This window comes from Urtica dioica, chromosome 12 (genome assembly GCF_054948205.1).
Source record: "Urtica dioica subsp. dioica isolate 48M chromosome 12, U.dioica_male_clone48M_v1_H2, whole genome shotgun sequence".
NCBI lineage: Eukaryota > Viridiplantae > Streptophyta > Magnoliopsida > Rosales > Urticaceae > Urtica > Urtica dioica.
This window is the reverse complement of record NC_142767.1, coordinates 18,225,473-18,251,048: the sequence shown is the minus strand read 5'-3', so window position 1 is coordinate 18,251,048 and position 25,576 is coordinate 18,225,473. Positions and strand designations below refer to the sequence as shown.

Here is a 25,576-nt window from a genome sequence, read left to right as displayed (position 1 = left end):
ATATATTCAAATCCACAATCTCTGGAAACTTGCGAGGGAATTTTTTCCGCTGAGAGAGCTCGCTCGTCTGTGTGAGACATGTCGGCTGATCGGCGAAACCCCCAAATGCTCAGCAACAGCGGAGGAAATCTCTCCGCCGAGCAACGAGCCCGTATTGAACGCAACTTAAAAACCGCCGAAGCTCTTCTTTCTCGGAAACGCCCTCGTTGCGACGCCGTTTCACCTCTGCCCTTCCTTCTTCCCAACAAGTAACGATCCAAACTCTTTCTCTATCTCTCTCGGGATATGAGGTTTTTAGACTTCGTTAGTAGGATTATCGCACTTTATTTTTCCTTTTCGTTTCTGGTTTCGTTGGTTTTGTTTTCATGATTTTTTTTGTGAATTGCTGTTGTAGAGCTTCGGATGAGAATGGAATCGAGACACCGATTAGGTTTAAGGGAATCGATAGAGTTCCTCTCTCCGAGATTCCCGTGAATACGCCTCTTTCGGTTGCCAAACTCAAACCACGACAATGTGACAAACAGTGTGGTGTTGGACTTGGTGGTCTGATTTCCGACGGTGTTACTCGTAGTGGAATCACAGATGTTACTTTGAAATGTGTATCAGGGTTTGATTCGTTTGTAACTCCTGTGAAGCCGCCGGAATTTTCTAGAGTGTCGGATTCTTTATCAGGTATTATTAGTGGGTTGAATAACCAGGAGAACCGCGATAGTGACGACGATTTTGATGATTTGGTATTGGAAGAGATCGATGCTCTGTGCGAGAAGAAATTGACAGATAAACGAGCTTTGGTTGAAGAAGATGTGAATTCAGTTATTGGGATTGGCCACGATAATGAAGTTCCAGAGATTTTGCCGAAGGAAGGTGAAGAGATGGGTAACGAAGCAGCATCGGCTTTCGGGAACAGAGAGGAACTTATAGCAGAAGGGTTGCAAGATTCACAGAGTTTAAAAATCGGGAGAATGACAGAAGGGTTTTCGAAATACATGTTGTCTTTAAATGAGAGGCAACGCGAAGCTGCTTGCTGTGATATATCAGCACCTTTGATGATTGTTGCCGGCCCCGGAAGTGGAAAGGTCATATCCTCTCGTTTTTTTTTTTCATTCTATTCAGACATTTTTATTTTTTTATTTATTTTTTAAATGTTATTGATTTTTGTTGTGTTAAACTTGTCAGACTTCGACAATGGTTGGGCGAGTTCTCATGCTTCTTCATGAGGTATATACTTCTTTTTTGTTCTGATCATGAATTTGTAGTCTTTCTATAGTGATATCGTTCATCTATGTGTTCATATTAGCTTTCTACTTTATTTATCGTAACCAAGTACTTTTGTTTCAAAATATGACAGGAAATAAGTCCGTCAAATATTTTGGCCATGACTTTCACCACGGCAGCAGTTGCTGAGATGAGAGAGCGGATCGCAAAGGTGGCTGGGAAAGCAATAGCTAAGGAACTTACTATCAGCACGTTTCATTCGTTTTCCTTGCAGCTCTGTCGATCCCATGCAGAAAAGTATGCGCTTCTGAATTTTTGATGTTGTTAAGCAAATACTAATCTCGTAGGCAACTAGCTATTTTTTCGCTTATTTATCTTTTGGTATCCGTGTCTATGTGGGAATCAATTAGAATTTTCCAACCTTTTAACAGTTTTGGCATCAATTTTTCCCCTTGATAATATGTGGTTGCATATCCTAGACTTGGTCGCACGTCGGAATTCTTGATATACGGGCATGGGCAGCAGAGAAGGGCAGTCATAGAGGCGGTGCGATTGCTTGAAAATGAAAAGAGTAACAAAATGATCGACTCAAAGAAGTCCGGCGAAGAGTCTCATGGTGTAACCTCACCCGAGCATTTTAAGGACATGTCAAAGAAATGGCAGCAGTTTGTGGCCCGTGTTAGTAATTTTTCATCTGTTATAATGTGGTCTGTGTTAGTTTGTTTTTCTGGTAGTTAAATCTCGTATCGATTGTTTCTCATTGATGCAGAATAATCGCTTGTTGACATGAGTGTCCTTCAATATTTCAGGCTAAAGCATCCGGAAGGACTGTTGAAGACTGCTCTAAAATGGGTGATGAAACTGGGGTACATATGCTGTTTCTAATATATTTTTTTGTTTTTTATATATTTTTTTTTTTATATTCGTGCAATCATTGATAAGGGTTGTTTTCTTAAAAAGGCTACAATTCTTGGGAACTATAACGATATCTTGAGAACTTGTAATGCCTTGGACTACCATGACATGATTAGTTGCTCTGTGAAATTGCTCACCGATTATCCTGAAGGTATATATATCCCCCTATTACCAAAAATTTCTTGCATAAATTATGTTTTGACTTCATTTGATATTTCCCGGCCAGTTCTCAAAGAATGCCAAGATTCTTGGAAAGCAATTGTAATTGACGAGTTTCAAGACACTAGTACCATGCAATACAGCCTTTTGAAGATAATTGCGTCACATAACCACATCACTATCGTGGGCGATGATGACCAGGCATGTTCTATTCCAGTTTTATGTTATTGTTCTTCAATGGCCTTGATATTGCATTCTTGACTTTGTGTTTTTCCCTTTTGTTCTACTAAGTGAAATTAAATGATGTTCATCATTCTGCAGTCCATCTTTAGTTTCAACGGAGCTGATACATCTGGATTCAATTCCTTCCGTAAAGATTTTCCAAGCCATAGAGAGGTTCGTGTGTCTGTAAATATGCTCATTATAACATGTTTATTTCAGTTCTGAACGTGCACAGTATCTTCCTACCATTTTTTAATATTTTATACAACTTGAGAGAGGTTAAATTTGAACATTTGAAGCGTCTGTATTCCGCAGATTAAACTGAATAAAAACTACAGGTCCACTCGCCATATTGTAGAAGCTGCGTCTTCTGTTATTCAAAACAATATGAAGCGTTGCCGCTTAAAGAATGTTGACACTGATAATTCTTCTGGATCGAAGGTTTTTCTACATTGCTTATTTAGTTTCGCAATTTTGATTCAGTGTTCCTTTTTTTAATTAGTAGCTCACATTTGCCCTTACTAAATGTAGATAATCATCAAAGAATGTCACAGCGAGGATGCACAGTGTGCTTTTGTCATTGACAAGATTTTAGAAGCTGTGACAATTGATCTTTCGTCTAAACGTTCCTATGGAAACATAGCTATTCTTTATCGGAGGCAGGTCAATATTCCATATCGCAATGTTTGTACTTAAATATCATGAATCTTTTTTCTTTGAGACAAAAAGACAAGTCCATGTCAAGCCACCACTTTCCCTTGCACTTTAGGTATCAGGAAAAGTCTTTCAATCAACCTTCCGAGACAGGAAAATACCATTCAATACTCATGGTGTAGCCTTCTACAGAAAAAAGGTATCAAACAAATTTCACATCAAAGTTTACCTTGAATATGTGCTAATTATTTGCGGGGCCTAAAAGCTAGTATATTTATTCAGTCTCATGCTAAATTACTGTTTGATAGGTAGTCATGGCCATAATTTCTATGCTTAGAACAACATTTCCAGGTTGTGACGACGGATCATATCGTCGAGTCTTCAAGGCTTTACTTCTCTCTGAGAAAGAGGAAAAAAAGAGGGTACTCATTAATGTGTTTTTATACAAATTTTTTTTAGTTTCGCAAATACTCAACAGTCAACTATTTTTTCTGAAGACATGTACACCTCCTATACTGTGCTAAAGATTGGATTTGTGTATATCAGGTAATTGAGCATATTGAGAAAGTTTCTACTGTTAGAAAATGCAGCTTTATTTCAGCTGCTCGCGACATCTTCAGTGCAAAGGTTTCTGGTACATTCAAAAGGTTCGCTTCAATGGAACATTCTTCTACAGAGCAGTTTGTTACTTTATAGCTATAACATTCATTCATTTCATTACGTTTTTTTGGTATGCTCAATGGCATCATACAGATCTATTTGCTACATGTACTGATTTATCCTTGTTGAAAAATTAGAAGTCAGCTCACTCAAGGGCGCAAGGTCTTGTCGACGTTGGAGATGATCTCAAAGCTAATTCAGAGGGTAACCCTTTTAATAGAATAGCTTTCTATCTGATGTTACTTATTACACAAACTGTCACTAATTTCTCAGCTTTAGGTTCTTGAGTGAAATGAGTGAGCAAGAATGCAATGATTTTATCTTGTATTGTCAATTCTCATGAAATCTTACTTGTCAATGCTTTACAGGAACAATCAATTTCGGCTGTCATTACCTCAGTGGCAAACATGATCCCTCAGGTTTGTCTATTGTCTTAAGATATATACAAACCACAAACTCATTATTTTTTTTCATTGAAGTTTATTCTATTGATAATTCGCAATTGTCAGAGGTATCTTCTCGAGCAGCGTGCAGTCATTGACGTCGATGGAGGAAAATATTTGAATGAAGAGAATGACATCAGATCCGTATGTGTTGACATTCACCCGTCTATCTAGACCTTATAATCAGTTTAAAATTATTGTCTGCTATTGGAAATATATTTGTTTTGGCATACATATGAAGAGAGGCGAGCCATATTGAGATTTGTTTTGGAATAAAAGTAAAAAAGGCATTTAAAATTTAATTACTTTGGTTTTCCAAAAGATGGTTGGTTTGCAATTGGTCCCAGATGTAACACATGCCATGTATTCTTCTTTTAATCCCATGATAAGTTTATGTTGTCTGTAACACATTTCTAGTTGTCTTTACATGCTAACATTTAGAAATGCATAATCTCGGTTTTTTATCCTCTTAAGAGCTTCAGATTCATTGCGTATTGTATAATCTTTTTTTGCACAGGTTCTTCAATTCCTTTTGGATGACGTGTCTGAATTCTTAAGTACTAGATGTCTTGCTGCAGAAGGGGAGAAAGAAGAAACATGTGAGAAAGGGTGTCTTAATGTAATTACTGCTTTTGTTGACCATATATCTCAGCGCGAGAGTGAAAATTTTCGTTCTCGAAAAGAGGATAATTCAAATTCTGTAACATTAACTACTATTCATCAGGTTGTTATCTTTTCGGTTGCACACAATCACCTATTCTTCTATCTGTGTATGTTTTTTTCAATGGCCCAATGACACTCGAGAATCTCATACTTTTTTCTTCAACAATGCAGTCAAAGGGTTTGGAATGGGATGTTGTGTTCATAGTTAAGGTGAATGAAAAAAAATGCATTGTTGTTTTCTTTTCTTGATAGAAACATGACTTGCATTTATGATTGTCTGTGAAACAGGCGAATGAATCCGAAATTCCTTTACTACATGAGTTCAATGGCGTATTGAAGGAAAGTGGGGCTTCGGTTGAGGTGAGCATGCTTATAGAATTGTTTATTTTCTACTCTTGTCTTTGAGAATTACTCAGTGTCGTTTCATTTCTCATTTTCATAGGAAGAACGTCGATTATTTTATGTTGCAATGACACGTGCTCGGAAGAAACTTTTCATTCTTTATGTTTCAATGGACTCCAACTTCCAGGTCAGTCATTTGAGTATATCTCGCAAGTAAAGCTACTGTTGCTCTTTCACTGAATATTTCTCTCTTAGATGCTTAGGCCGTCCAGGTTTCTTAAAGAAATTCCAGCACATCTACAAGAAATTCAGGTGTGTTGTCTCTTCCTGTCTTTGTACTATTTTTGAGCCTAAATGTAACGAAGTATATTGAGTTATAATTTTTGGCTTATTTTATTCGTATCCTGAAAACTCTTGGAATTGTTAACACAGGGACAACTGAGTGAAGATCTACATGAAAAAAATGAGGGCTTGAAAACTTCTAGTGAGAACAAAATCAATCGCTTTGTTCCAGCCCAATCTTCTGAAGAAGATATCAACCCAGAAGATTTGGTTGAAAACTTTGCAAATGAAGGTGAAGTTGATGCCATGGAGCTAATGGAATTAAGCAGTGGAAATACTTTCTTAAAAAGGTGGTTCTCAAAATCCTAATGAACTAAATTTTATGTGGCATTGAGTACTTTGTTTCGGGTATTTTCAGAGTAATTTTTAGACTGATATTCTCCTCAATGAATACAGATTCGACGTTGAGGAGAGATCAGTCGTATCGCACGTATTTCATCAATGGGCTAAGAAACAAGCATTTCAAGACCCCAAGAGGTTGCTTGACAAGGTTAACATATTTCTTATACTTAAAATTTATTTTGTTTTAAACACAAGTCAACTAGATATAGTAGACTGGGATTCTGTATAAATCCATGTTTGTACATTCAGTGCTCATCTGAACAAATCTCTTACAACCTCGATCTTTTCTACAACACCCTTGCAGGTTGGCTTTGTAATTGATGAGCGCCTACGAGCCAAAAACACCAAACACAAGGTCTTATGCACTTTCATATGTCTTAAAGCTGTAAATACATTTCTCTCTCAAATCCTTTTTTGCTACCTCTTTGAATCATCACATGACTTGTATTCAAATCCTTATCAGGATGTCTTGCGCACGCTGAAGTCGCACCTGAAATCTGATGAAGCGTTTCAATTTTCGGAACATGTAAGTATCGTTGCATTTAACATTATTAATGCCTTTTACGATTATGAATACTGGCAGTTATGGGACCATCTCAACATGTTGGACAGTGAGAATTAAATTCCAGGCCGTTTCTCGACTTACCATCTTTTTCTTTGGATACTTGCTAACTCTTTGTTTCCGAAGTCATTATCTAAAATATTTATATGCAGGTTTTGAGATGGGCCAAAATCCCTGCCGAAAAGCGTGCTTATTTGATGAGAGAAAAACAGGTTGGTATTCATTTCAAGACCTTTCGCCTACTTGAAAGTTAGTTCAGTCTGTATTGAGCATAAAGTTTACATCTTCTGTTCTATCCTCTCTCGTCTCTATCTTTCTTTGGCAAATGACGTATTTGTTTTGGTAACCATTGATTTTCTTGCAGGAACATTTCCAGAAGTTGAGGATCGAGAAATCAATGGGATCATCGGCAGCAACAGCCAAACAGGTAAAACCACTGTTGTTTGTGGGCATTATTGCCTCAGATTCTGAGCTATATATATACAAAAAATTATCACATATGTAACTTGTTGTCCTTAATATTTTACGTGTCAACTAATTAACAGATCTCTTATCTCCAAAGTTTGGGTTGCACTGTGGCTCCCACGTCACGTCTCCATGCTTCCCATTTGATTGAGCAATACAAATCATTGTGATTGGCCAGGCATTTCTTAAACACAATTTTGTAATAAACCTATTTTGTAAATATTGTTTGTCCTTTATTTATTGAAGCATAAGAATGTATCTCTGTACATTTTTACCTATAGCCTATTTCAATTTACAGGCGGCGCATTTACCATAACATCAATTTTGCCTTCTTTTTCAAACTTTTATTTATTTAATTTATAATATCATAAATGTTATTTTTTTTCACATGATTGTGTACATTCATATATATTTTGTTTCGAAATGAAATATACGAGTACTGGTTTGGGAAAAAAAATGAGTACATTCATAATAGTGCTGAAAAAAACTAAAAATAAAAAGTACTAGAAATGAAATATATTTTTTAATCAGATTGATTATATACTCGGTAAATATTTATGTATTATACATAGTACAACAAACGACCATAAGATTAATAGATTTCCTCACCCTCTTATTATAACCCTTAAGACCACCTTGAAGGTAGATACATGAAGAATAAGATATTTATTTATCTAAGAATTGGTTCTTCTATATATACCATACAATTATAAGTTCCAAATATAAATTCTTTCAGCGCTTAGAAAAGACAGAATCGCAGAGCAGCTTAACAACCCATCGGAGCGACCTCAAAATCCGTCGGAGCAGCCTAATCACGATGGATATCGTTGCAGGCACAATCGCCGAGAAAACAGCCACGAAAACTTGGGAATTACCCTCGGGCGCCATGAACCCTAACCCCGTGAAGTAGGTGACGTAGAGCGCAAGAATACAGATCTGAAACTCCAACCTCATCGGAAAATCAGTGGTGAGAATCGCGAGCATGTAGAGCGAGACCGAAAGCCCCATAGAGTTGAAGATCACAAACACTAGATAGGTCGAGGAGCTATACGAGCCGAGAATCGACTTCCCGGCCAAATGTGGCGGCAAATTCGAGGTTTTGTTACCGTTGATATCACTGTCTTGCCAGACTCCGCTGGGGGGGTTGACTCCGACCTGAAATGTGGCGGTGGCGACGAGGACGGCCATGACTAGGAGAGCGGTTCGGGCGTCGCTTGGCGTGTCTCGCTCCTTCTTGAACTTGAAATACTCGACCAGCTCGTCTGCCGTGTCCGTTGACAGATTGTCGTTATTCTTCAATGATGACGACATGGCCGGTTCGGCGGCGTTATTGGGCGGCGAGGGAGCTCCGGCACGGCGGAGGAGGGATTCGATCTCTCTGTCGCCGGCCTCGCTCGGGAAAAGGAGGAGTGTCTCCAGAGGCGTTAGACCGCTCTTGTTTTTGCTGTTTATTATGGCTCGCGCTGTTTTCTCGTTTTCCAGTAGCCATTCCAATACCTGTTGAGTTGAGACTTGAGAGAGTTTTTTTTTTTTTTTTTTTTTTTCCCTAGCCTACACTAGTCTTGGGACTCTTTAATTTAGTTCCGAGTCAATTATGTCTTTGAGATTTTGATCAAACTCGGAAGCTGGACAAATAATCTTATCGTAAATAATTCAAAAGTGCAACACTCACGGTGAAAGTATCATAGGTTCAATCTCAAAATCAATCTCAAAATCAATTGTCAATTTAATACTTATTGGGCTAAATTTTGTGATTTCCATACATTAGTAAAAGTCTAAAAGAAATATTGCACTTCTATTGTAAGCTATTGAAATTTTTCTTTATATATCTTGTTTTTTTTTCCCTCTTATTAATATCTAATTCTAATCTTCCCCCACAAACAATATGATATTTTAGTAGTAGACGAATTTGGATTCAAAACCGGAAAATTAATTTTAAATGTGAAACAAAATATAGTACAAAACACTTTGCTAATCCCAGAACTATTTTAATACTCTGATTGAATTACAATTCACTATTGGAATTGAAATATAACTTTTTTTTTTTTTTTCCAGTTGCATTTTAGACCTTCATTAAGTAAAAGTTAAAGTCAAAGTCAAACCAACGTAAAGTACTTGCCTGCCGATTTTTCTTCCACGTGGCAAGGTGAAGAACGGAATTCCCAAGCTCATCTCTCATGCTCAACACCATCTCGTCCACGTTCCTCTCTCTCATCCACGTCAGCATAACACCCACGCTCTCCAGCTGCCCGTTCTTCACCGCCACGTGGACGGCGCTCTCTCCCTCCGCCGTGACGTCATCGATGCTCTCCGGACACGCCGACAGAATCTCTCCGACCACCTCCGGCCACCCTCTCCCGGCGGCGAAGTGAAGCGGCGTCCACTTGCTTCTCCCGGCGGCCGGAATCCGGGAGAGTCTCCGGTCAACCCTCGCCAGCTCTCTGACTATCGCCACGTGGCCGTTCGCCGACGCCATGTGCATGGGACTGAACCCTTCCTCGTTGATCTGCGCCGCGAAGTCCGGCATCAGCCTCAGAATCTCGGCGGCGAAGTTGACGTGGCCGGCCATGGAGGCCACGTGTAAGGGATTCTCGGCGGAGGAGAGTGAGACTCTGTGGAGGATCATCGGGTCGTTTGCGAGCAAATGGTGTAACAGTTGGGTGTTTCCTGTTTGGGAAGCCTCTAAGAGACTTTGGTCCATAATCATTAGTATTATGAGGTTTTTATTTGATTGTTGGTTTTGGGAGTTCTTATGAAATGAACTTTGAGATCGATAATCAAACCTGATTTGCTTTTCAGGCATTCGGATTACCATACTTAACCAATTTGATTAATGGATATAATTTTAAATGATCTTTGTTGACCTTGGGAGGGATATGTAATTAATTTATTTTTGTGTAATGAATTGTTTATCTTATTTTGTTGCGTCTGAACTTCGACTTTTGTTGGATATTTTCAGATTCATGTTTACATGTTGTTTTGTTGACATTTTCTTAGCAAATTTGCTGCTTTTGGTTGCCACGTTAAAAATGGTGATGTATTCGTAGTTAGACCAAAGAGAACTCAACGTATTACATTAATACATTATTTATTAATTAAAAATCTCTCTCTCTCTCTCTCTCTCTCTCTCTCTCTCTCTGGTTGCTTTAATATCTGGGAGATCCCTCCAATGGTGTTGGAAGCAATTTCAGTTTTATGAAACACATCTTTTATAGCAAAAAAATAAAAATATCAAACAAGTTGTATTACAACTCCCCAACAAAACATTGACATTTTCCATGCTCTAAGAGTCCAAGCTAATTTACCACTTTTTTTTTAAGAATGTGTTATCGCTACAACATTTCTCATTCATAAATTACCAACCACGCTTCTTAATTACAAGTCTCTTCATTAAATACTGCTCGATAATGTCCCAAGATCATAATGCTTTGCCAAAAACATGAACGATCAAACATGGGAGGTATCGAACATGCTAAAATCACAGGTTTTACAATAGCTAATTAGCTACATAACTTTCAAGTATGTATATCCTCTTCAAGTATTTCTGCTTCAACTTCAAATCACCACAATGTTCACCCTGACCTTTCATGTTTTGAAATTCCTCTTTCAAAATTTGCTCCATCAAGGAAACATCATTTGATTTACTACAAGTAATTTAGATCTTGTTTGATATTTTAATCTTTTTTTTTTTTTTTTATCATTCATATAAAAATGAAGGTTGGGTTGCTATATGTGGCTTTATTAATACATTTTTTTTAATATAGCATGATTATATAACATACATAGTGAAATCATGTACACACAGAAGAAGACCTATATTAAACTCTTGGTCTTGGGGCTCATATTGTAATATTTCAAAACGTGTAATATTGATATCATTGCATATTCTGGCAATAAAATTTAAATATCTTAAACAGTTTTCAAAATCAATATCAGAACAGGTTATTATTAATATGTCAAATCCACAACTTCGCTACAGCAAAGCAATTTACATAGCCATTTTGGTTTGAGCTCAAATCTTGAACATATTTTAAATAGAATTAGAAATACACTTTTGTTATAACAAAACAGATTATTCCAATCAAATCAACTGTAATAATTACTCCATTTGGGCTCGGGCCTCGGAAGTTTTGGGCTTCTGTCTTTTCTCGTAGATATAGTTTCTCTAAAAGAAGGAGAGAGGAAGAGTAGGACAAAGTTTCATTTCCTCTTTTGTTTTTCGGAAAAGAGCGGGAAACACAATCCTCTCAAGATTATGGGGGTAGTATTGTAAATTTACTGTGCTTTTGAGATAATAACGAAATGAAAAAAATGGGAGACAAGAGGCATTCCCTTAAATATCAAACTTTCTCTCCAAGTAACTCTCTAAACCCACGAGCTGAACTCCCAACCCCGCCATTGGTCGACTCGCTGTCCTAGAGAAGATATGATTCATATGATTCAATTTTTATTTTTATTTATTTATTATTATTATTATTATTATTATTATATTTTTTGGAAGACTTTAGTTATAGACTTTGTGCTTAGTGTTGTGTTTTAGAATCTGTGGACCTTTTCTAATGTTTTCTTTATTTGGTGCATGGAACTTTTTGAGTGCTTGAATTTCGGTTTGGTGATTATTGTATTTTGGATGCTATATGGATAGATTATGATGATGTGATGGATTTTTACCTATCTACTATATATTTATGATTATTTATTGGATGTGTTACATGTGTACGTATATATGTGTGGCATCAATTCTTTTCATTAGGTGTTAAAGCTCGGAGAAGGTATTGTCGTCAAGGTAACCATGAGGCTACACCAACGCTGTTTAAGGTAATTTTCACATCATAAAGTGACCGTGTGTGATGTGAATAATTAATAACTGGATTAATTATATAAGTGCACTGAGAATTGAGATAGTACTTTCTAGTTTGTATAACCTTCGAACAAATAATGTGTAAAGAAAAGGAATAATACTTGGAATGAGATCATTTTCTTGTGAAAAAGCATTAGTTATATATAAAAAAAATTAAAGAAAAAACTCATAGAGCTTTCTATTAGAGATGGGTAAAATACCCGCAAATATAAACTTGAAACCTCTTAATATAAACTGTACAACAACGACCAATCTTCAGAAAAAAAAGGCACTTCCCAATGGCAAGAAATTATTGTGTGTGTAGTTTTTCGTTTTCAGAGTATAGATAATTGTTTACTTGAAGCTTCTCTAAATTTTGCCGTTTGTTTGCTTTCTCGGTGTGTATGTTTGGAAGAATTGTGTCGCTTCGTTTGTGATAACTAATATGTGAGCTTTGCATAGATTTACTTATTTTATTTTATTTTATTTTTTTATTTTTATAGAACGGTGGACTTTTATACATGTTGGGGTAGGACTTCGTGCCTTTAAAAAAATAGGAAAAATGGTATGAAGTAGCTAATTCAAACTATGACTTTTGCAAAATATCCATAGTTTCATTAGGTATAGCAAAATACCCAATTGAGAGTACTGCGACTTTTAATCCTGCCTCGATGAATTGTCAGATTGGCTGGACTTCAGTCTCGAAGCCTAAATCCATAATATTTTTTTGGATCAAGCCGCTATATAGTCAAATAAAACTTAAGTTTTTGCAAAATAGCTATAGTTTGTCAACTATAAGTAAACTAGCCAAAGTAAGATTAATCTAGGCTGAATTAAATTTAATCGAGGTGGATTAAATTTGAATGTAAGTTTTACACTCTCCATGCATGTTTGCTCATTTGATTTATCAATACAAATCACTGGCCAAAGAATATTTCTTAAAAAATAATTTTGTAATAAAATCTATTCTGTAAATAATATTTGTGCATGACATGCCTATCCATTGAAGTCGATCAAATTAGAGGTTCTATCCCTAGAGAGAAAGGAATTGCGGTGCGTGGCAGCCAAGCGCCACCGTGGGTGAGATTGTAGACGGTAAACAGTCCGGCCTCGGAATCGCTCAGTTTCTTCCTCACGCCTGGCCACGTCACTCTATGGGTGGTGTTGGAGCCGGGGCCGTAGTTGCCGTACTCCCCGTAGTACACGTCATCGGTGCCGTTTCCCTCCATCTCTCTCCACCCCGCGGGGTCCACCATCTCCCCCAAGTACGACTTCATGAACACCACGCGCGCGTACGGCTTCCACGGCCGCCCCAGGAACGCGGGCCCCACTCCCGCCTCCGCCGCGTCCACCGTGCAGTTGTGGAACGACGTGGCGCCGCCCTTTCCCCCACTCTCGCGGCCCTGCGCGGTCACCACCACGTGCCCTCCTCTGATTGGGCGGCGGGCGAGGACGCAACTTTATCTACCTACGTGAGTTTTGATGCATAATTTAAAGTCGTGTATATACTATAGTATTGTAATTAAGAGGAAAATAAAGTTGCTTATATTTTCGGTATACTACTCATTCACCTAACAATAACGGATAATTAATTTAAGTATATGAATAATGGTCTTTTGATAAATTGATAAAATAAAAGTCATTCTTTTTAATTGAACACATATGCATAATTATTGACGTTTGAAATAGTGATCATTTAGCTAGCTTTCTAAGTAAAATTAATTAAAATAAACCAAATTCTAGTAGACTATTGACATATGGTGAAGTGGAGTTACCAAAAGTGGCAGAATGATAGGCAGTCCATCCGCCGGCGGCGCTGCGGTTTCCGGTGATGATAGTTTGGTTGATTCCGTCGCCAAGCAGTAATATGTTGGTCTTGTACCTAGAAATTCTTACATATTCTTCGTACACTCCTCTCTTCACGTAAATTACGAAATACCCATCTCCCGCCTTTATATTTTCGGGCACGGCATCGACAGCGTCTGCGATAGTGAAGAAATCTCCGGTGCCGTCTTTGGTGACAATCAAAGCGTCTCCCACAAGAATTCCATCCCCGAGCAATCCCGGAAGATGCAATCTTGAACACGTTGCTTTCGGAACGCAATTCGCTGATTTTCTCAAACCCTTATAATTTGAAAAATTAATTAATACATATGCGTTAAAATAAAATAAAAAAGTCGATATTATTAAACATTTAAACTATTAACTGGCTAAGTAATTAGACTTCACTGTAAAAGTATTTGGTCACCAAAATTCGTTATATTTTTCTCCTTTTGGTACACTAGTTAGTTAATTAGTGCATTATCGATCACTAGGTTAGTTAAATTTGGTTACTAACTTTTATCAAATATCAAATTAACTCACGCAAACGTACTTTAAAGTCTAACTTCTTAAATCCGGAGTATATGAACATCTTATTAAAGTAAAGTATAAAACACGTATATACACACTATATGGTATATATGTATACCTTGATCACGTCAGTCAACGAGTGCCTTCCCTCGGCCGTGTCTGGCACGGAGCTTCTGGTCTCCGGCGGCGGTGGCGGGGGAGTTGGGAAGCCACGTGGGCTCGGCTGATTTGGAGAGGATGACGTGGCAGGTGCTGGTTCTGGCGGTGGGCGGCGATGGCTGTGGTGGTGGTGGTGGTGGTGGTGGCGGTGATGGTGGTCCTGTCTCTCGGAGAAGTAGTTCTCAGAGGCCAAGAGCGAGCGACACAACAGTCGTGGATAGCGACTTGAATCGCACGAAGAGCCTGTCACTGAAACCGGTCTCGATATCGCAGAAGCGAAGATGGAAGAAAAGAGAATAGCGACGAAGATGAAGAAGCCGGTTTTGGTGGTGGCCATATTTTGTCGAAGAAAGTGATCGTAATATTTTTGGTATTTCTCTCAATCTTTCTTCTATGTCTCTCTATTTGTTGAATGAATGATATGGACTTGGTGTTACTCCTATATATAGGCATATAGCATAATACAACCTTAAGTTTTAAAAATAAATCCGACTTATCGTTACAGGAAAGCCCATTAATATTTACATGATATATTATTATATTATTCAGTTTTTTGTATAAGTCGACTAGAATTAGGTCTGTCAATTTTTTATGGAAGTCGGATTAGGATTGTAATTTGTAACTTATAGTAGGAATCGTAGTAAACTTCATTGTTACTATTTTTTTTTTCTTTAATTTGTATTCACACTTTTCTTAGCTTTAGACGACCCTAATTAATCTTAAAAATAAGTAATTTTAGTTAAAATAGGACTTTTCTTAATTAATGGAAACTCAGAGAATTACCCGGCCCATCAATATTTAAAATTATAAAATTTATCCTGTCTTTTTTCAGAAATAACTTTTGATTTACAGATTAGATACTGATTTTTTTTAAAATTCATTTAAAAAATACAATTTTTAATTTTTCATCAAATATCGACATTATAAATTAAAACTATAATCAATTAATTTTAATCTAAATTAAAAAAATTTCAATAAACTATAATCCATATAAGGTTTTTGTAAATATTAAGATAGAAAAGTAAAACTATATATAACTTTAGATATTCAAATACCACAATTCCCAACTCCCCTAAATAATAACCCAATGTATCAAAAATTTCTGGGATCTATATCTATCCCACATCTTCGAGATAGAAAAGTAAAACTATATAACTTAAGATATTCATCAATATAATATGCATCAATAATATAAGTCCATCTTCTAGCTAGCTAGCTAATTTTTCTTCTCCTTCAGCTTCTTCACTTTCCCTATCGCCCTGTGAAATATATATATATATATAAAAAAAAATTAGTTAACCTCTTGTTATACTAAGAAGATCACACACACATATATATATGCATCAATAATATAAGTCCATCTTCTAGCTAGCTGATATGCATCAATAATATAAGTCCATCAATAATATATATATATATATATATATATATATATATATATATATATATATATATATTATTGTACACATCACATGGTTACAACTTACATTACATTGAAGAAAGAAATGCAATATTGAAATAAGACATATAAATCATTTACGATGGCTGTCTTATCATAATCTCTTCAAAAACAAAACTCAATCATTGGCACAAGGAACTATAGGGCCCCAATATATCTGTTTGAAACAATTTTATTTATGGACACTACCAAATTCATACACAGAAAAAACTAGTAGTACTAAAGTTTTCACAATAATTTATTACTACCGACATGCACAAAAAAGTAATAATTTGACCAATGAATTTAACCATAACCTATCCAAATTGAACATGCATGTAGATAAAAGGACTAGTCTAGATATTATGGATTATTTTTATTATACCTTCATGGCATTTAAACACCCAGCAAATTCCACAAACAGTTCTTCCACCTTTGATTTAAAATCCATCAATTCCTTCTGGATAGGCTGCCAAAGTAAATGTAAAAAATAAAACTAAAAATTCCAAACTCTATGACTGACATGCTTGTACAGTACCAAATAATGGGTTTTTGTTTACACTCACCTCATTGTCACTTTGCACACTCGTCAGATCAAAAATCGCATTGATTACCATAGCCAAATTATGCTCACGGTTGTTGAAAGAAAGTTCTTCCACACTCCTGTAAAAACCGTACATGTTCAATGCATTAAGATAAATCAATACAGCAAACGAAAAGAAATATATATATATATATATATTAAAAACTTGTTTGTCATAAAATGCGTCTAATACCAAATAATAATTAAAAAAAAAAAAAAAGAAAGAAAGATGCAAAATGCCATAGTCATATCACCTCTTCATCTTGGTGATCTCTTCTCTGAACATCTTATTTTTTTCCTGACTATTTCTATAAAAAGAAAAAAAGAAAACCATTGAAAAAAGGTTGTACATTATCAACAGCAAAAAAAAGGAACCAATTATATGTAAAAAAAAAAATCATCATACCTTTGAACATCGGCGAGCTGTTTCTTCAGGGACTCAATTTCTTTGGCAGACTGAGGATGTTGAAGGGGATTATCTCCGGGCTTCCAACCACACGGAGGAGTCCAATATGGGTCTTCAACCCCAGCTTGCTTTCTCACATCCATCAAATCGGCGCTCTCAATCCAATACTCCATCGATCCGTCGGAGTTGTAGCGGCGGCGAAACCGCTCGGCCCCGCCGGGAGCCAACTTTCCGGCCATGTGCTTCAGCAAATGGTTGAGGAGACCAGTGTCTCCGATGAGCTTCCTCGCCTCGGCTCTCAGCGCCGGCCTCAGTATTGGCTTCCCAAAAAAGGCTTGTTTTGCTTTCATGATCTTCAACATGTTAACTTCAGCTAGCTTGTACCTTCACAACATATTCTCATTTATTAGGCTATTAAAAAAAAAAACAGCTAAACGGTAAAAATATATATTAAAAAATGACATTTCTCTCACCTCGCCTCAGACCATCTCTCAATGGAGTTTTTGATGACCGTCTTCTTACCACTCCGAGCGTTCTCAGATGGGTTTCTTTTCTTACGCTTTAGCCTTCTTGAGCTTCCTGGCTTATCATCAATGTTGTTTTTAGTCTCAAGTTTTTTCTTTCTCTTACTGGAGCGACGAGTCATCACAGGCTCAACAGTCTCCGCCATTTCACGAGGCGGGATTCTCCGGCGAAGCACCCTCGCCGCCGTGTCTGAACCCGTCACGTACATCTCGTCCAAATCAGGAAGTTTTCTTCTCTGTGACCTGTCGCTGAAGTGGGCTCTCAGGGAATGGAAGCTTGGGAACCTCAGTGAAACTCTGTGTGAAGCCTCGTTGTTCACCTGCAAAAGCCCATGGCACTGAGTTTACTCTATAGATGCACACAGATAAAGTTGGCTATTATTAATGAAAATAATAAAGTACCATTAATGTCCAAAAACCCACAGAAATTAAATATATATAAAAAAAAGGATTTGATGGAAGAAAACTATTATACCTTGACGATTAGGATGGAATAGAGCTGCTCAGGTGATTTGGAGGCAATTTTGAGGGGTCCAATTCGTAGAAAGAAACAGCCAATTATAATTAGTTGCTCTTCACTCTCTGAATAGGATATGGGAAAAAGAAAGGCTTAGACACCCTATATATAAAAATGAAAATTTGTTTGTTTGTTTTTTATTTTATTATTATTTTACGATACAAGATACGACTTTGAACGAAAAGACAAAAACTAATTAAGAATTGTGGGTGTAGAAAGGTATATAGTATATTTGTACGCACCGCCGCGGAAGATGGCAGTGATTCTCTGGTCAAACAAAGGTTTTGTGCTTTTTGTTTTTTCTTTGCCAAGTCATCATAGCCTCCTGGGGAAAAAAATTAAATTATTAGTGTGAGTGCAAACACTACTTATTCAGATAGGCCAAAACGCAATGATCATAATATTATCCTTCTTTAAATCAATGATTCTGATGGTATGAGTAGCACACTATTTGATATCATATACCTTACAAGTAATTTTTTTTAAATTAAATAATGTAGGTTTTTTTTTTATTATGATAGAAAATTATGTTGTATATTGGCTAATAGTTATATGTGACCTAATTTTTTTTTAATTTTCTTTTTCTTAATGTACTCTCAAATTACAAAAGACAAAAAAGAAACCTTTTGGTCATCATCTCGTACACTACATGGAATAAATTGAGGTTCATACTTCATAGAAGTTATGATAGAGAGTTCTTTTTACCATACTTTTTGTTTAATTATTCTCTTCTATTTTTTTTATAAAAACTTTTATCATATTTCTAACCTGTGCCTGCTTAATAAAGTAGATAGTAATGAGAGCTTACTTTTAATTCATCGCTGACTTTTATCATATAATTTCTAATCTGTGTCTGCTTAAGAAAGTAGATGGTAGTGAGAGAGCATAATTACTTTTAATTCATCGCTGATTTCATGCTCCATTGCTTTGATTTTGATCTAAACATATATATACAGGAAAAAAAAGATCTGATAATTACTACGTCGTTAAGAGCAGTCTTGAAAAAGATCAGGCTCTTAGAACAACAGTCTTGAAAAAGGTCTTTTTGGACGAAATTGGACCCCAAAAAAAAAAACATTGCTATTGCGAATACGAACTTAATAAAATAGGCAATTAAATCTGATTTGATCACAAAGATCTGAAAACAAATTTCTACTATCGGTTAATGAAACAAAACACATAACCAAAATTTTGTTTTCAGTGCTTATAAGACTATGCTCTAAGCTTCAAAGAAAACATCTGTGGGAGACAAGTAAATCCAACGGGTAGAGAGATCACGTGTTGGCCTTTGTCAATGGGTTTTTTTGAGTTCACAATATTGCCCTCGATTCTCGTAAATTAATGATGATTTTCTTTTGGGGAACATTTCCGTTACCTGCTCAACAAAGCGACCGCAAAATCATTCTTTATGTGTTTTAATTTTTAATTTTTTGGGTTCACGGTTCGGAAAGACATCGGAATTCCGGTTCCTTCCGGTTGTCAGGTATCCCTCCGATTTTGATGGCCGACAGAAGGATTCCCTCCGATTTTGATGGCCGGCGGAAGGAAGAACTTTCGTCCGAGCAGTGGAAATCGATGGAAGGGCGTGGAAGTAATATTTTTCCAAATTTAATATTATTTTTCTTTCTAGATTTTGTAACACCGTGATCCATAGTTTAGCTCGTTTTGCTCTTAGTGTTGGCTCGGATGTGCGTTAGGATGGGATTGTCCCTCATTGCGACATGCGTGAGGTCCTAAGAGATCAAAATAGTGCTGTGTAACCATGGTATGTCTCCGTCATTTAAGTGAGAGTGTTTAATGAAATTCTCCGTGATTTCGCTCACGTTTACTTAAAAATAAAAAATAGGGTTATATAGGTATATAGACCACACCGTTATATAGGTTTTGGTTTTAGCCAACCTTTAGTTAATTTTCCGTAAATAGGCACACCCATCAATTAACAAGAAGTTAAAAGACCAAACAGACCTAAAAAATATCCCGCCCATTTTGAAGCAGAATAATTAAAAAATTATTACATTAATTCGGTCCTAATAACTGTTCGCGCTATTCGAGGAAGGAAACTAAACGTCATTAATTAATTACCATAAATTTCAAATTAAGAAAAAGAAAAATCAAATCTTCCCTCACCTCTCTCTGTTCATGCGCAGATCTCCAGGCCGTGCAGATCTCCGATGGCCACAACACGGGGAACAGATACCAAGGTTCGTGCTTGGCCAGCCGTACCGTCAGAGTCAAGGATTCGTGGAAGATCGACTACGAAGCCACGAAGAACAACCTTGTCATCATCGAAATCCATCACCAACACGCAACGAGCAAAACCCATACGTAAAACAAGAGATTCAAACCGGATTTCACAAAAGCCCCAATTTCACAAATCCAAAACCCTAATTCCAGAACCCTAGCCATGTGATTCCTTTCAAATCCGGGCAAAACGAGGAGGAATATAAAGATTATTACCTTTGTATATCTCTGGTCTTTTTTCTGTTCCCGTTCTCCGGCGAAACTTTCTCGCATCGCGGCGGCGGCAAAGCTTCGCCCCTCATCGGCCTCTCCGTCGACTCCCTCAACTCCACCTCTCGCTCTCTTTCTTGCTCTTTCTCCGGCTGAAACTCTCTCTCTCTCTCTCTCTCTCTCTCTCTCTCTCTCTCTCGAGTTTCTTCTTCTTCTTTCTTTCTTTTCTTATCTTTCTTCCTTCCTTCTCTTTTTTTTTCTCCAGGTTCGCGTGCGTATGAAGGACTCGGCAAGTGTATTACTCAACGAAGGAGATGAAGTCTATAGTGCATTGATGACGTGGCAATGGTAATGCTTATCTTCCAAATTTACAAATAAACCTTTTTCTCTTTATTTTCTTTCAGTTTTGTCCTTTCACACGATGAAGAACAGTCTCGTCGCCGAGAAAAACTCCAGCCTCGTCGTCAGAATCATGGACTCCGCGAAGAACATTTTTTTTTTTGTTGTTGCTCACATTAATAGTATGTTCGTGTAAATAGAAAACATATTTACAGTATATTCGTGTAAATACGAAGCTTATTTACAGTATATTCATTGTAAATACAAAACATATTTACAGTATGTTCACTGTAAATACAAAACATATTTACAGTATATTCGTGTAAATAAACAGAAAAAAATTCTGGAAATATTTTGGAAAATTCAAATTTGAAAATCTGCTGGAAAATTCAAATTTCAAATTTGAAAACTTCCCTATTCGGTTTCAATATTTGATTCGAAATTAAAAAAAAAAACTGCCTAATTAAAATAGCGTAAGGGCAAAAATGTAAAACTAATTCAATTAATAAGCTGCCACGTAAGCAATATGGCTATTTACAGGAAATTAACGAAAGGTTGGCTAAAAACAAATTGCTAGTGTTTTAGATAGCTATGCAGCCAATTATTTGTAAAAAATAAAATAAAAATGACAACAAATGTGCAGTAAACATGCATTAGAATTTAAATTAGAGGTTCTATCCCTAGAGAGAAAGGAATTGCGGTGCGTGGCAGCCAAGCGTCACCGTGGGTGAGATTGTAGACGGTAAACAGTCCGGCCTCGGAATCGCTCAGTTTCTTCCTCACGCCTGGCCACGTCACTCTATGGGTCGTGTTGGAGCCGGGGCCGTAGTTGCCGTACTCCCCGTAGTACACGTCATCGGTGCCGTTTCCGTCCATCTCTCTCCACCCCGCGGGGTCCACCATCTCCCCCAAGTACGACTTCATGAACACCACGCGCGCGTACGGCTTCCACGGCCGCCCCAGGAACGCGGGCCCCACTCCCGCCTCCGCCGCGTCCACCGTGCAGTTGTGGAACGACGTGGCGCCGCCCTTTCCCCCACTCTCGCGGCCCTGCGCGGTCACCACCACGTGCCCTCCTCTGATTGGGCGGCGGGCGAGGACGTGACACTTCTGGAACACGGCGGCCGCGTCGCCGAAGATGAAGTCGACGGTGCCGTACACGTGGCACTCGCGGTAGAAGTGGGTCCCGGAGTGGGCGTAGAGCGTGTCTTGGTATCCCTCGAAGCTGCATCGGAAGAAGGCCGATTGGTCGGCTCGGTTCCGTACGGCCACTGCCTGGGATCCCGGCCCGTGCGTGTTCCGGAACGTCACTCCCATGCCCATGAACCCCTCGCCCTGGACAGCTGTCACCACTCAAACAAAATCAACAAGATCAATATTTGTTCGAATTATTAGGGCTTATTGTGTTTCAGTCATTAATATAGAGACGTTTTAATTATTTTGTTATTTTTTTAATATAAATTTATGATTCTATAGCCTACATAGTTATAAGTTTATTTTACATGAGGACCCTTAAATTCCTAAATTAAAAGATTGCGTATGCCTATTACTATCTTCATAAGTTTTGATGCATAATTTATTAGAGTCATGTATATACTATAACTATAGTATTGTAATTAAGAGGAAAATTAAGTCCTATATATAACTATATATATAATATATTCCGTTTATTATTCATTCACCTAACAATAACTGATAATTAATTCAACTATATGAATGATAATGGTCTTTTATTAAATTGATGAAATAAAAGTCATTCTTTTTAATTGAACACATATGCTTAATTATTGACGCTTGAAATACTGATCATGTAGCTAGCTTTCTAAATAAAATTAATTAAAATAAATCAAATTATAGCTGACTATTGACATATGGTGAAGTAGATTTACCAAAAGTGGCGGAATGATAGGCAGTCCATCCGCCGGCGGCGCTGCGGTTTCCGGTGATGATAGTTTGGTTGATTCCGTCGCCAAGCAACAATATGTTGGTTTTGTACCTAGAAATTCTTACATATTCTTCGTACACTCCTCTCTTGACGTAAATTACGAAATACCCATCTTTCGCCTTTATATTTTCGGGCACGGCCTCAACGGCGTCTGCGATAGTGAAGAAATCTCCGGTGCCGTCTTTGCTGACAATCAAAGCGTCTCCCACAAGAATTCCATCCCCAACCAATCCCGGAAGATGCAATCTTGTACACGTTGATTTCGGAACGCAATTCGCTGATTTTCTCAAACCCTTACAATTTGAAATATAATATACATGCGTTAACTAAGATGGTTGATTTGATGCACCCAAGAAGAAGAAAAAAAAAAGATAGTTTATATTTTTAAACATGTAAGTTATTAGCTGAATGTATAGAGGCTAATTAATCTGGCACACTGCTACTTAACCTAGAACTAAAAAATAATTAAAAGTTCTTTTTTTACGTCTAGTGTTTACACCTAAAAACTTAGAAGGAACATATATACATATAATTAAGGAACACATAACTTTTGAGTAAATCTTCAAGACCAAATCATTCGAATAATTAATCACGTCCGCTACTTACTAAAATATTACCTCTAGATATCTAACTATAAGAAAAACTTCCATGCTCACACAAAGTTATTAATAACCGAGGATCACATACCTTAAAATCAATACCTATATGTTTGAGTAAAAAATAAAAAGATATACTATGTATACCTTGATCACGTCAGTCAACGAGTGACATCCCTCCGTCGTGTCTGGCACAGAGCTTCTGGTCTCCGGCGGCGGTGGCGGGGGAGTTGGGAAGCCACGTGGGCTCGGCTGATTTGGAGAGGATGACGTGGCAGGTTCTGGTTCTGGCGGTGGGCGGCGATGGCTGTGGTGGTGGTGGTGGTGGTGGCGGTGATGGTGGTCCTGTCTCTCGGAGGCCAAGAGCGAACGACACAACAGTCGTGGATAGCGACTTGAATCACACGAAGAGCCTGTCACTGAAACCGCAGAAACGAAGATGGAAGAAAAGAGAATAGCGACGAAGATGATGAAGCCGGTTTTGGTGGTGGCCATATTTTGTCGAAGAAAGTGATCGTAATATTATGGTATTATTTCTCTCAATCTTTCTTCTATGTCTCTCTTTGTTGAATGAATGATATGGACTTGGTGTTACTCCTATATATAGCGTAATTATAATACAACCCAAGTTTCAAAGATAAATCCGACTTATCTTTAAGGAAAGGAAAGCCCATTGATTAATTTCTACATGATATATTATTCAGTTTATTGTATAAGTCGACTAGACTTAGGATTGTGGATTTGTTTTGGAAGTCGGATTAGGATGGTAACTAGTAGTAGGAATCGTAGTTAACTTTATTGCTTTTTTTTTTTCTTTCTTTCAATTTGCACTTCTTTTCAGCGTTATACTTATATGACCTAATTAATTTCAAAAAGTGAATTTCGGAAAGAAAAAAAAAAGGGACTTATCTTAAAAAGAAGCTCAGAATATCACACGGCCTATGAATTTTTCAGATTATAAAATTTACCTGAATTTTTCAGAAATATTTTTTTTAGCATGGGGAATATTTCGCAGATAACAATTTTTTTTTTTCATTTTATAATACGGAATGTCCTTTTTTTTCAATCAAATATCGACTTCTTAATTTGAAACTGTTAATTGTTAACAATAAAATAAAAACTAAATAAAACTGTTAAAATTTGTTTCTTTCACGGTACTGGTGGTATAGGATTTGGTCCCTTTTAGCAAAACGAGTTTATGGGCCTTGTAGGGACCGAGCTCCCGGCTGAAACACACCGAGATGGGCTTGATCGACCTAGCCCATGATGGGCCTCAATTTTTTACACAAATTTAATTTTTTTCTCTTATTTTATCTTTAAAAGTTACAAATTAGTCGTCCCCTGATTTTTTTTTCCATTTAAACCCCACTTAAGTTTGCAGTCTAGCTCTATCCTAACCCAGCCTATAAAGATCTCAACCCGTCAAGAACCTAAGTGCTTTTATTCGAGCTCAGCTCGGATGGACGACTCAAAGGGTGACCTAAAGTTGTTTAACGAATTGCTTAAATCTTTGGAGATGAAGATCGGTCATGAAACCCTTTTCTCAACTGTATCACTAATTTCGGATCGAGGTGTAGCACGAACGTTATTTCTAACTTTATAGAGTTAACATCTTCAGGATTATAATGGTATGTTCCAACCACTTCACAAGTATACTGAAATGGTGATGAAGATGAATTTGCTTAATTAACACACTACAACAACAAAAGTTATTACTTATACCTTCAAAGGCAACTAATAATATTAATAGCTATATTATTGCTAATCAAAAGTCGACCGTCCGTCCTTGGTTAGATCTTTGATCTTCGATTAAGGAGTAAAAATTAAAGATATTGCATATTTAGCTCCTTAACTATATCTGCTTTTGTCCATATTTCAGGCCCTTTAAGAAAATAGCCAAAGTTTAATTATTTTACTTGAGAAATTCTCAAATATAATTCAACAATACTTTAAGAAAACATAAACGGAAAAATTCTCAAATATAAGTCGTTTATCTAAACAATGTAAATAGTTAATTGTTTTTTTTTCTTTTTTTATAATAAAAGCCATGACTTCATTGTGTAAATAGTTAATTGTTTTGAATGAAAATATTTATAAATTTCATTGTGTGCGTATGCTTTAGTCTAATGATCAAGTCCTTCGGAGTAGATCTTTCATTAAAGAAATGAGTACGAAAGTTTGCTTTTCAATCGAATATAGAAGACATCCAAATCACACGTAGTTCTGAGAACATACTCGGTTTATCAAATTACTCTTACCGGTTAATAAAAAACAACCAAACATACTACGCAGAATGTCGTCCAAAATTTTAAAGAAAAGCTTCTAGCAGTCAAATGTCTCCCGAATTTTTACCTTACTATTTTGATAAACTCTTATAATTTTAGCCCAACGTTATATCCTATAGTTTGAATCAAATGAAAAAGCTATGCGCCGAAATTCTCA

The 25,576-nt window shown here is 37.0% G+C and overlaps 4 protein-coding genes across 4 annotated transcripts; 1 reads left to right on the top strand and 3 right to left on the bottom strand.

The window, feature by feature from the left end:
• The first annotated feature begins 37 nt into the window (after positions 1-37).
• SRS2 (P-loop containing nucleoside triphosphate hydrolases superfamily protein) lies at positions 38-7,290 on the top strand. Its single transcript, XM_089603730.1, has 29 exons — positions 38-248; positions 395-1,076; positions 1,177-1,218; positions 1,349-1,512; positions 1,695-1,893; positions 2,025-2,081; positions 2,176-2,281; positions 2,357-2,490; positions 2,611-2,685; positions 2,827-2,952; positions 3,043-3,174; positions 3,281-3,364; positions 3,474-3,587; positions 3,712-3,812; positions 3,963-4,029; positions 4,194-4,244; positions 4,335-4,412; positions 4,786-4,992; positions 5,103-5,141; positions 5,220-5,291; positions 5,374-5,460; positions 5,529-5,585; positions 5,706-5,905; positions 6,012-6,105; positions 6,262-6,312; positions 6,421-6,483; positions 6,672-6,731; positions 6,884-6,946; positions 7,065-7,290. The coding sequence occupies exons 1-29, from the start codon at positions 79-81 to the stop codon at positions 7,152-7,154; spliced, it is 3,465 nt and encodes a 1,154-aa protein (XP_089459856.1). The 5' UTR covers positions 38-78; the 3' UTR covers positions 7,155-7,290.
• A 282-nt stretch (positions 7,291-7,572) lies between these two features.
• Positions 7,573-9,685, bottom strand: LOC149379830 (Ankyrin repeat family protein). Its single transcript, XM_089603590.1, has 2 exons — positions 9,104-9,685; positions 7,573-8,481 (listed from the first exon to the last, which is right to left on the bottom strand). The coding sequence occupies exons 1-2, from the start codon at positions 9,683-9,685 to the stop codon at positions 7,717-7,719; spliced, it is 1,347 nt and encodes a 448-aa protein (XP_089459716.1). The 3' UTR covers positions 7,573-7,716.
• A 5,596-nt stretch (positions 9,686-15,281) lies between these two features.
• On the bottom strand, positions 15,282-17,868 carry LOC149379829 (protein DYAD-like). Its single transcript, XM_089604196.1, has 7 exons — positions 17,762-17,868; positions 17,236-17,606; positions 16,763-17,146; positions 16,611-16,664; positions 16,340-16,436; positions 16,159-16,242; positions 15,282-15,594 (listed from the first exon to the last, which is right to left on the bottom strand). Exons 2-7 carry the CDS (start codon positions 17,493-17,495, stop codon positions 15,544-15,546), a joined length of 930 nt encoding a protein of 309 aa, XP_089460322.1. The 5' UTR covers positions 17,496-17,606; positions 17,762-17,868; the 3' UTR covers positions 15,282-15,543.
• Positions 17,869-21,207: 3,339 nt separating this feature from the next.
• Positions 21,208-23,644, bottom strand: LOC149379828 (pectinesterase-like). Its single transcript, XM_089603826.1, has 3 exons — positions 23,282-23,644; positions 22,483-22,831; positions 21,208-21,936 (listed from the first exon to the last, which is right to left on the bottom strand). The coding sequence occupies exons 1-3, from the start codon at positions 23,627-23,629 to the stop codon at positions 21,254-21,256; spliced, it is 1,380 nt and encodes a 459-aa protein (XP_089459952.1). The 5' UTR covers positions 23,630-23,644; the 3' UTR covers positions 21,208-21,253.
• Between the last annotated feature and the right edge of the window lie 1,932 nt (positions 23,645-25,576).

What these genes read in the sequence shown, in the direction of transcription:
- SRS2 (XM_089603730.1), top strand. Translation starts at nt 79, where the DNA reads ATGTCGGCTGATCGGCGAAACCCCCAAATGCTCAGCAACAGCGGAGGA. An exon ending in CCCTTCCTTCTTCCCAACAA is followed by an intron (nt 249 to 394) that starts GTAACGATCCAA and finishes TTGCTGTTGTAG; the next exon opens with AGCTTCGGATGAGAATGGAA. An exon ending in CCAAGAGGTTGCTTGACAAG is followed by an intron (nt 6,106 to 6,261) that starts GTTAACATATTT and finishes ACACCCTTGCAG; the next exon opens with GTTGGCTTTGTAATTGATGA.
- LOC149379830 (XM_089603590.1), bottom strand. Translation starts at nt 9,685, where the DNA reads ATGGACCAAAGTCTCTTAGAGGCTTCCCAAACAGGAAACACCCAACTG. An exon ending in CGTGGAAGAAAAATCGGCAG is followed by an intron (nt 8,482 to 9,103) that starts GCAAGTACTTTA and finishes TCAACTCAACAG; the next exon opens with GTATTGGAATGGCTACTGGA.
- LOC149379828 (XM_089603826.1), bottom strand. Translation starts at nt 23,629, where the DNA reads ATGGCCACCACCAAAACCGGCTTCATCATCTTCGTCGCTATTCTCTTT. An exon ending in CGTTGACTGACGTGATCAAG is followed by an intron (nt 22,832 to 23,281) that starts GTATACATAGTA and finishes TCAAATTGTAAG; the next exon opens with GGTTTGAGAAAATCAGCGAA. An exon ending in CTATCATTCCGCCACTTTTG is followed by an intron (nt 21,937 to 22,482) that starts GTAAATCTACTT and finishes GAGTGGTGACAG; the next exon opens with CTGTCCAGGGCGAGGGGTTC.
- LOC149379829 (XM_089604196.1), bottom strand. Translation starts at nt 17,495, where the DNA reads ATGTACGTGACGGGTTCAGACACGGCGGCGAGGGTGCTTCGCCGGAGA. An exon ending in CAGCTCGCCGATGTTCAAAG is followed by an intron (nt 16,665 to 16,762) that starts GTATGATGATTT and finishes TTCTTTTTATAG; the next exon opens with AAATAGTCAGGAAAAAAATA. An exon ending in GGTGTTTAAATGCCATGAAG is followed by an intron (nt 15,595 to 16,158) that starts GTATAATAAAAA and finishes TATATTTCACAG; the next exon opens with GGCGATAGGGAAAGTGAAGA.